The sequence below is a fragment of the Hydra vulgaris genome, chromosome 02 (assembly GCF_038396675.1).
Source record: "Hydra vulgaris chromosome 02, alternate assembly HydraT2T_AEP".
Lineage (NCBI taxonomy): Eukaryota > Metazoa > Cnidaria > Hydrozoa > Anthoathecata > Hydridae > Hydra > Hydra vulgaris.
Genome location: NC_088921.1, coordinates 43,588,573 through 43,600,119, shown reverse-complemented (window position 1 = coordinate 43,600,119; position 11,547 = coordinate 43,588,573). Strand labels below are relative to the sequence as shown.

Here is an 11,547-nt window from a genome sequence, read left to right as displayed (position 1 = left end):
CTAATAATTATTATAGATAATTACTTATAAATGCAAAAAATGTATGCTGGCAACACACTACACATGCATGCATTCCATGGTTGATAGCGTAGCTATCAACCAATAGGAAAATTATTTATATACATTAAAGTGTAATTCAATCATTATTATCTTAGAGCATGACCAAACCATAAATTGTTAAAACTGCACAAGTACAACTTCTAATGGAAGACAGCAAGTTTGAACAAATGATATTTACACATTTAAAGTTGCCTAAAACAAATGTTCACAATACCATTCAGTGTACCAAGTCAACATTTGGCATCAATCCAGTAAAACTTTTTAATCAATTAATTTATTTAATATAACAATGCTTATTAAAATAAACAGTTGAATAAATTAATTGATTAAAAAGTTGTTGATTTATTCAAGTCAAGTTTCAGCAATTGCTAGGTTAACCCATCTTTGATCTTTGCAATGACATCGCAAATGGAGGAAGTGTTTGTTTAACGGTGAAAAATAAAAAATAAAAAGTTTAATGAAGAAAAAACAAATCAAAAAACATTTTGGTAATAAAAGCTTAAAAAATAAGTGTATAAACAAGAATAAAGGATTTAAAAAAATAAAAATAAAAAGCAAGAAAAAAAACCAAAACAAATAAAAACAAAGTTAAAAGAAAAAAGTCTTCAAAAATGAAAAATAATAGAAAAGAACTAAAATTTTTTCAATATGGAAAGAAAAGAAAAAGAGCATTGTTAATTAATTTTGTACATTGCTTATATGTTGTGTATTTATGTATATAAAAAATGTTGAATGTATTTATTTTTTTGCATTTTTCTCTGTCAACTTAGTTGCTTTTTTTATATATCTTGATATTTACTTTTGTTTAACTAATCTATGTAGTGCGTAATATAGGCTTAAATATTGTATGTAGTAGTGTATGTATATATATTTTTAATTTGTTTGCCTTTATTTTGCTTTTTTATATTTTTCTGCAAAAATATTTTTCTCTCATTCTTTCCTTTTGAACTTATGCAATTAAAATTTTTGTTTTCATTTTTTTCTCTCATCTTATCTCATCCGTTTATTCTCTTTTTTTTTTTCATTTTTCTCAGCCTTACTCCTTTATATTTTTGTTCTGATTCCAACTTTTTTAATATTATTGTTCCTATTCCTTCTTTTTTTATTACTTGTATTAATGTAGTTTACTTTCTATATTATTTCCTTGTTTTAATTTTTTAAAATTTTTTTTGTTTATTTTATTAAGGTAAAACTAGTCAATGGAGTGACCATTGACTAGTTTTTAACTATAAGAGTGACACTGAACCTAACTTTGTAAATTATAATTAAATTTGTAATTTTTGATTTTATGGTTAAATAAATGAATCAAAAAAAAAATCTTGTGGAAGATCAAAAATTATCAACCTAAAAACTGACAACACAGCACACAAGAACATTCATATTTCAAACTCTTACTTGACTGCCTCCTTAGGTAAATGTTATTACCTGCACAGTTTGAAGAAACCTAGCCAAGAACTTGTATCTTCAATTGTATCATGCTGCATTAAAGCCATTCTTTTTTTTGAAAAAAATTTGTGATCGCCTCAAATTTTGCACAAAAAAGCAACACAAAGATTAGATGTTAACATGTGGCAAATGTCATTCTCTCAGACACAAGATATGCAGGGTGAAGCACACAAGTCAATGTTTTTTAACTGCCAAACACACTTTAATCCGTAATACATTGGACCTTCTGTTAAATAATATCTAACAACAATGATTTAGGATACAATCACTACTAACAGTCATACTGGTTTACACCTTTTACAAGAAGGTGAGACTGTTGATTCTGTGAATCATAAGAAAATTTTGAAGAACGAAGTGTCTATTCGGTTTCGAGTTAGAAAGTTTGATATTTTCATGAATGACTGAACAATTTGCTGTTAGGAAAAAATTGTTAAGATAATGCTCCAAGAAAAAACAATCAATGTACTTACACTGTGGTCTAACAATTCGAACATTTTAATACCCATGAAAACTGGTAAAATTGAAAGCAGAAGATTCTAAACGGAACCCAACCTTAGTCACAATAAAAGCGTGATGTCATAAAATAAAACTAAATATTGTCTCTTATTGTCTCAATGCCACAACAAATAGAGGCTGTTCTGAAAATTTGAGGAGCCCATACATACATACGTTTTAAAACATATTTATGCTGTGGCTTTTTATTCTTTTATATTTATAAATTTATATAAATGTTGTTTTTAAACTGTTTTTTTAGTGTGAAATGCATACACCATGCTAGTATGCATTTAGTACAAAAATGTTTTTTTGGTTTAAAATTTATGTAAATTTTCTTTTTTGAACCAAGTAAAGTTTAAATTTTTTGATTGGTTTATGAATAGAGTAGCGAGTGTACATATTTAAAAAAAAACATTACAAATATATATCATTCAAATCATCTTTGATTCAAAACAATTTCTTTCAGCTCAGTAAATTTGTTCTCTTTCAGTGATTCTTGTATTTCTTCAAAGAAGTTCATCCAATGGTGAAGATTATGGCTGCAATATAAAACATGTGTTAAAAGAAAAAATAATATATATTACTCTCATATATTCTCATATACTTATATATTTATCATATTTTTAAAACAAAATTTATGTAATAATTTATAATCATTAATAATAAATCCTACTGAAATAATGCTAAAACAGCAGTTCGAAAATGCGCATTTGAATGCAAGCCACACTAGAATTAAATAGTGTTGGCGTATTTTGTAAAAAATATTATTATCCTAGTATTAAGGACACGAGAGTAAGAGCATTAACAATAACGTCTTTCTTTAAAAGCAAGACATGTTACGCGCATTTATGTTATTTATTAATTGATTTACTTAACTATTTATTAACCGCCGTGTCTTTTATTATATTAATATTTATTATTATTAATATATTAGCATCAATTAGTTAATTAATAAAAAAATATACTTAAAAAAAAAAAAGAGTCCAATAGGAACTGAACCCGGAGCGCAGGCACCACGATCAAACTTATTAACCACTGCACCACACAATATTGTAATTTGATAAGTTAATAAAGTTTAAATAAAATGAATTTGCTTTGAGGCATGATATTTTTTAAGTAATTAACATGCTTTAAAACAAAATAATGTCCACTTGATTAATATGTCAGCGTTATACTATCAGGGAATCAGGCCTTCCCAGAAGAGGCGTGCGGTCGCACATCTTATATGGCCACTAGGGTTATGACTTTTTTTTCAACTTCATGCTCCTGTACTGCAGTTTGATGAACTTTTATCTAAAAAGCACGAAATGAATTATTATTTGCATATCTTTTGAAAAATGTTCACAGTTTTAAAATAGAAAAAATTAAAATCTTAAAGAATGAAAATATTTATCATTTAATGTAAACTAAATTTGAAGTGAAAAATTAAAAAATTAAATTTCACAGTTCTTTTAATCTCTATCATTCTCTCCCATAAATAAATAGGTTAATGAAAGGAGGGGGGAGGGGGGAGGACCTAAAGAGAGTTGGAGGCCATCAGGGTGTTCACTCCAGCTCAATTTTTTTTTTTTAGAAAATGATAGATTTAACAGAGCACAGCATTTGAAAACGTAAGTAAATTAGAGAACAAATTTTAAATTTTATAAAATATTATTGCAATATTATATTAAGATTTTTTATTATTTAATATTATATTAAGATTTTTTGCATAATTCTTGTAGTTTTTTGTTTTCTTATATTTAGGGTGCTTGTTTCCGCAATGATATTTGATAGATGCAAGCCAAGGAACAAAACAAATAATGTGTCTAAAATTTTATTTAAATATTTCAAATTGTTTTAAAGTAATAAAAAGTCATAAATACAAATGAAGAATTCTAAAGTATTCAGCTACATTCACTATTATCAGCAGAACAATTATCATCATCACTAAATTCTTTTTCTTGTTCATCTAACCCTGAGAGTTTATTACTTGCTAATTGCATTCTGGTAATTTTACTAAGTCCATAATATTGAATTGATAAGGCAGCATCAGCATGTTTACAGGACTCCTTAAGTTTGCCAGAGTTTCTCAAAAGGTAAAATAAAGTTGTATAAAACTTATCACATAGCATAAATTCTTTAAATTGCTTCATAGCATCTTGAATGGCACACACAGTGGATATTAACTAACCAAGGGCAAGTTTGTTTTAATTTAAGCGTTAACGCCCCATCCTTACATTGGCTCCATCAGCTGTTGCAGAAATCAATTTTGTTCGGTAATCAATAAAGGAATTTTACATTTTGTAATGCTGTTTTCAATAACAATACTGTCTAATGCTAACCTTAAGGAATCAGCATTTCCTTCACCATATTGCATAGCCCAACAAAAAAATAACATGGACCACCAGAATGCTGTACTCAAACTAGTATTGCTTCTTTGTCACTGCCTGTTTTTCAAGCTTGACTTCCATCTGAAAGCAAAAACATAAATGGTTTCTTGGCAATAATAGCTGCTATTTTCTCTGTTATTGTTTGGGCAATGCAACGTATCAATTTTCTGGCTAAAAAAAATAGAGAAAATTAAAAAATAAAGTATTTTATCTTTGTTAAAAACTTATTGCGAATATAAAGTTCAAGCAATAAGAGTAATTAAAATGCAAGTACTATATATTCCGATGGTGATACACTACTGAAATATAATATAGTTGTTTTTCCACTGTTATTATATATATATATATATATATATATATATATATATATATATATATATATATATATATATATATATATATATATATATATATATATATATATATATATATATATATACATATATATATATATATATATATATATAATAGTTTGACTCCGTTATCACGTTGAACCTGAATAAGAACTTTAAAATTACTATACGGCATAGATGAATTCAAAGCCAATACATAAGCCGTACGCATCAACTTTAAATAGGCTTCAGTGACATCATCAGTTATTGAAGTCGGAATGATACTAGTTTTTTTTCGCTTTGAAGGAGATTGAACAAGTTCTTCTAATCGCACCGCCTGCTTATGTGATATTGTTGACAAATGTCTCTTATCCTATAATATAAATAAAACAAATTGCGCAACATTTCAAGGTATACGTTTTAGATTTATTATTTCTTGAATATATCAAATGTATTACAAATCAACATTTATGACTTCATTAAAATTATACCATTAACATTTATGACTCCAAGAAAATTATAATTCCACGATAAAACTGTTCATAATGATTTTGTAATAGCTATTGTACTCATTTCATATCTCTTGCATTTAACTCTAATCAGCTTATTTTTTCAATGATCGCCTTTTATAACATAGCAATAAAGTACTTGAGAAATTTTGTAGCAGTTTAATTGCAGTTATGGAATCAATTAATTTATGAATAGCCTAGTTTGTTTTAAAATGGTATTGACACAATTGGAAGCTTGGATGAAATTGTTTCTTTAAGTTTGTTTAATTTTCAATGTAATATGGAATATAATACGAAATGAAAAATTGCTTAAAAACTTGATTAGTATTAATGACTTTTTATTTCTTTAAAAATTTGTTTCATTTCAAATATATAAATAGATTAAACAAAATTTTAGACACTATTTGTATCATTTCTTGGCTTGCATCTAATAAATATCATCACTGAAAAAATGCAAGAAAATATTAACACTAAATGCAAGAAAATAAAAAAACTACAAGAATTATGCAAAAAAAATCTTAAAAAATCGCATCAGTAAACCATTTTTTAACTATTTCAATAATTTTTTATAAAAAATTTATTTAAAATTTGCACCCTAATTTACTTACTTTTTCAAACGTCGTACTTTGTTAAATATATCGATTTCTAAAACAAAAATTGCAAGGGCGAGCACCCTCATGGCCTTTCCCACTCTCTTTGGATCCCCCTTGCATTAAGCTATTTATTTATGGGAGATAATGATAAAGATTGAAAGAACTGTAATTTAAAATTAAATTTTTTTATTTATTACTTAAAATTAAGTTTACATTAAATAATAAATATTTATCTTAAATAAAATCTTTAAGATTTTAATTTTTTTTTTGTTTTAATTTTCAACTTTTTTTTTAGATTTTATTCTCTTTTCAGTTTATGGATTGTTTATTTTAATTTTATTTTAAATTTACTTTGGTTTTCTTAGCGCATTTTTTAAACGCACTAATTATCAAAACATGCAAAAAACCAGCTGTCAAAACAAAGTTTGTGGTCATATAAGACTTGTGAGCTCACGCCTCTTTTGGGAAGCATATATATATTGCATATATATATATATATATATATATATATATATATATATATATATATATATATATATATATATATATATATATATATATAAATTGATTTCAATAAAAAGGATAGTGTATAACTTTTTTTATATATATTTTGATATAACAATATTATAACAATATTTTGCTGACCTATTGTGGTCAGCATCATCAGGTAATGAAAAAAACATTACAAAATAACATAAAACTAACCATTTAAATATAAAAACCAAACAAATAATATAATAGTAGAGTCAATTAAATCTTCGTCAAAATTGGTCCCCAAGTTTTTGTTTTCACACTATCCCCATCATCTCTATTTAGAACAGTTTGCCCAATACCTATCTCATGTCTAACTCTTGCTTTATTTATCTCCAGGGATTCTCTATCTTTTCTTCTCATGTATTTTGGAATGACTGCCGAGGTCTTAGGATTCAGCTAATCAAAAGTACCACTTGTTCTAGGAGATTCCGTGACTCCTAAACTCGACCATTTTTGATTTTTACAGGCTCTTTGGTGCTCCGCACTTCATGAAATGAATTTCTTTTTGGTTTCGCCAATATACATACTTCCGCATGAGCATTTAAGCTCGTAAACACCCGGATTTGAGTTCAGTGGTAGTTTTGTTTTGTTGTTGCATAGTATGTTATTTAAATTGGGAGCTGAAGTAAATATAACTCTGATTTTTTTTTTCTAAATTCTCTTTGAAGTTTAAGGCCAATAAAAGGTATCCAAGGTAGTTTAACAAACTGCTTATCTGATTGTTTAGATGTAGTATTTTTTGAAATGCAGTCTAAAAAGTTTTTGGTAAGTTTTTGGTAAGATTTATAAAATAGATTTTAATAAAATTACTTGTGTTATCGCTGTTTTCAAAAAAGTATTTATGAGGAAAACAATTTCTTGTGAGAGCAGATTTGTTTTGCTCTCTATAAAAATTCTTTAAAAACGCCAGTGAATATGCATGGGCTGATGTTAGAGTTTGGTTTTAGTTAAACATTGGTTATTGCATCCTTACGGTGTACTTGAAATTCATAAAATCCGTTCATTGTATTTGTAATAGATATATCTAAAAAGTTAAGCTGTTTTCTTCCACTTTTAAGTTCAACAGCATATTTTATGGAGGGGTTTTGTTTATTTGAAGTTTAAAGATACAGTTTTTGTTTTTCTTTCGAATCGAAGCGAGCATGGGTACCGCCTACATATCTTTTGTAAGTTATTGGTTGGAATAAATTAATAAAGGCTATATTAAGGGAGCTTTTTTCTATATTTTGCAAAAATTCTTCAGCTATGACTACCATCAACGATAAACCAATTGGACCTGAATTAGATAAAATTCAGATTTTATCTGCATATAAAAAATTAAACTTGCTTAATGAAAGTTCAATTAACTGGTGTATATCAAGAGTTAATTTAGTCCTAGTTTTAAATTCTCCAAATCATCAATCAATATGTTAACAATAACCGGTATTGCATCATTGATCAAATGCAACTTGAATTTCATTAGGGCCTATCATCCATTCTTAAGCATATAGTACATGCATTAATTAGTCGAGTTGTATTTTTATTTAATTTTGGTTGAATAAATTTGAATAACTTTCACAAAACTACATGCATTAATTAGTCGAGTTGTATTTTTATTTAATGTTGGTTGAATAACTTTGACCAGATACTCTGATGTTTCATAAGGTGGTATGTTAATAGTGGAAACAACAAGACGCATTGGGTAGTTTTTTTCTGGTTTGTGAGTTTAACCATTCAATAGATTCTAGGTGGAACGCAATCTGATGGATACATTTTAAAGTAAGCGGCATTACTTACCCTGTTTTCTTAATTTACATAACAGTTTTTGAAATTTAGTTGTGAATGTGGGTGTTGGGTCATAATCAACAACTTTACTATTTTTTATTTGTTCTTCTAATTTATCTTTTGTTTCATTTTCGTATAATAAAGTAAAACCTGCTTCTTTGTCAAATGAATATATCTTTAGATGAGAATGTTTTTTAGGTTTTGTAAAGAAAAGCATTGTTGTTTTGTTAAATTATCTTTAATTTTAATTTTAAAGAACTAGATTTTCGAACAGCTTTGTTGAAGAATCTCTGACTGTTGTTTATTTTGTTGTTCAAGTTCTAAGGCGCATATAAGGGATATTCTTTTGTAATGGGACAAACTTTGGACCAAGATTAAGTAGTTCAGTAGTTGTTTTATCCAGATTAATATATTAATATTATTATTTGTTAAATTTAGTATAGCTAGTTTTAAAATTCAATTAGGAAGATTTTTTTCAAAATTGATTTTATAATTGATATTATTTTGCAATTTATAGTATTTTTCCTTCATCTCAGTTTTTTTAAAAAAATAATGGTAATTCTTAGATTTGTTTGTTATTTTATTAATTAACTCATTGTAATTTGTGATTGGAGATATAAATTTAATTCATTAACTAAACTCTTACTTAAATATAATCTTTCTCTTGCTTTGTTTCGAGTATGAACTAATAATTTTTTTTCTTTATTCTTTCATTATATTTTCATAATTGGAATTATATTGTATGATATACATTTCTGAAGAAAAACAAGTCGATTTTTTGCAATTGCATTTTGTATCTTCAAATTTTGTAATTTTTTTGTTTCATTGTAAATTTCTTTGCTGTAAAGAGCAGTGATAAAATCTTTAAGTCATTTCTTGTTATACCATATGTTTATAAATATATAAATTGATTTAAATTTATATATTTATAAAAAAGGCATTGTATAACTATTTTTTAAATATATTATGATATAATATATATTAACGATATTTCGCTAACCTGGTAATCATCAGGTAATGAAAAAAATATTACAAAATAACGTATTTTTCATTAACTGATGACACTGACCACAATAAGTCAGCGAAATATCGTTAATATATTATATCAAAATATATTTTTAAAATAGCTATATTTTAAATAGTTATGCCTTTTTTATTGAAACCAATTATATATTTATAAACACATTGTATAACAAGAAAAGATATTTAAAGATATAAATTTAACCATATTTTATAACACACATCAAATGGATAAATCTATAATTCGTACACATAAACAAATGTTAAATATAAACAAATTTATTATGTTTTGCAAAAGCATATCTTGATTCATTTCAAGTTGTAGGAAAAAAAAAAAAACTAATACAAAAATAAATATACATACATCATCAAAAGCACAGAAGAAAGCATTTCTTTAGTAACAAGTAAGTGATGTATGTAGGCTCTTGTATACTGAACACAACAATAGCATGAACAACCTTCTACTAGTGCTTGAAGATCATCAAAATATCTTAAAAACATAACAAAAAAACATTTAAATATACATAATATATTTTAACCTTTTATTAAAACTTTTATAAACAACCTACTTCTTGTTATTGGGCACACCTGTTAACAAATATAACAAAGTATCTTTTATATTTATTATAATTTACTAGCTACAATGAAAATCGCAAATACTTTTATAAAAAGACGTTATTTTTCACACAAAAAAGCAACAAAATTTAAAGAAGACAACATTAGAATCTAATTAACAATTTTTTTGATTTCTATGATTTCAAAACTGAATAATTTCTTTCAGGCAATGAAGAGTATTTTTCAGATTTAATTCTTCATGCAATCAAAGTAAGAGATTCTAATCCTTATTTCACTGTTGCCAGTGTTACATAAATAACAAATCAGGTTTTGCATTGTAAATGTTTTTGACAAATTATGCAAGGATAAAGATCTCGAACGCCTAGATAACTCTGATGTAAAAGTATCATTGGTTTGAAAGGATTGTTGGTTTTATTTGAAGATGAAAATTTTTGTTAAAGTTTCTTGAAGACAAAAATTTTAGCAAACTTTTAAAACCACAAACTCTAAATAATGTAAAAAAAGTTTTGATTTAAAATTTTGTAATTTTTTGTTTTGTTGAAGCAGCTACAGCTGTCTCTGTTATAAAGGAATAAGTGTTCTAAAAAGTCAAAAAAAAAGAATTTAGTTTGAATTTATATTAACTTCATCATATTTGTAGGATCAATACTTATAGACCCTATATGAAGGGACTTAAAAACATTTCTTTATAAATTGTGTGAATCTTTAGAAACTTTAGTAAAACACCTTCCATTTCAAAAATGTTGCACATTTTGATTGGCACTATGCTTCTATGTTTGTAAAACTATTAATAACTGTGACCAGATTTTGATACATGGCTTAGGGAAAACTAGAAATTCACATAATTTTTTAAATAAATTAGATGATCCAGATGTAATATTGTTCTTCTTCTTCAACATAGTATGCCCCTGCTTTATATAAGTTTACTATTATAAGTTCAGATAAAGACAATATATTTATAAAAGAAAAAAAAAGCATGAAAAACTATGCAAAATAACATGCTATGTGTCTATGGGTATATAGGTGTAATGTTTACTGTTTACTGTAGGTAAAGCCATGTTAGTGATAGTGTAAAAGATTTATCTTTGAGCTGAGATTTTTTGTTATTTTAGTTAAATTTACAGGTTTAAAAAATAGCTGTTATTTTAAAAGTATTATTACAAGAGTTACAATTTTCAATTTCCTTGGAAGTTCTAAAAACTTTACATTTGACTTTATAAGAGAAGAGACGGTTATTCTCCCCTTCCAATTATTAATATGTTGTAATTCAGACCTTGTTTTAAAGCGTTTGCAGCACACAATTTACATTTAGATTTTGATTAAGTGATTTTCATTATTTTTTTACTTTAAAATTAAAAGATATCTTTTAAGCAGTAAGATAAAAGTAATTGAGATTAAAAAATGAATTAATATTAAAAAACTACATTTGAATGACAATCATGTAAAAAAAACTTTTACAAAAGTTTAAATGATCGATATAAGCGTTATTGACAAATGAAACATATTGAGATAAGATTAAAAAGAAAAAAAAAATTTCTATTAGGCTAACCTTAATTGAATAGAAAACAAATTTGTAGGTCACTGTGACATTTTTTTTAATATACAAAGTTATTAAACAAACTGTAAAAAAGAAATTGTAAAAGAGATATTTATAATAAAAAAAAAATTTTTTTATCTCGCAAGCAAAAGAATATTTACTTATTTAATTTTTTATGACAAAAAAAAATTAATTGAAATATTTAAAAAAATGTAATTTTTAATTTTATTAATATAAAAAAAAATGAAATTAAATAAACATTCTGTATACTTGCATAACATTTAAAAAAATGTTTTTTGTTTCTTGAACTCT

General features: G+C 25.7%; 1 protein-coding gene across 1 annotated transcript in view; it reads right to left on the bottom strand.

Moving 5' to 3' along the window:
- Positions 1 to 2,424: 2,424 nt before the first annotated feature.
- Positions 2,425 to 11,547, bottom strand: part of LOC136071782 (queuine tRNA-ribosyltransferase accessory subunit 2-like) — a 45,215-nt gene continuing 36,092 nt past the window's right edge. Inside the window, exons 10-11 of the mRNA XM_065791008.1 lie at positions 9,487 to 9,612; positions 2,425 to 2,540 (exon numbers count right to left, since the gene is read on the bottom strand). Coding sequence (XP_065647080.1) covers positions 2,438 to 2,540; positions 9,487 to 9,612 — 229 coding nt within the window. The 3' untranslated portion in view covers positions 2,425 to 2,437. The remainder of the gene's footprint in view (positions 2,541 to 9,486; positions 9,613 to 11,547) is intronic.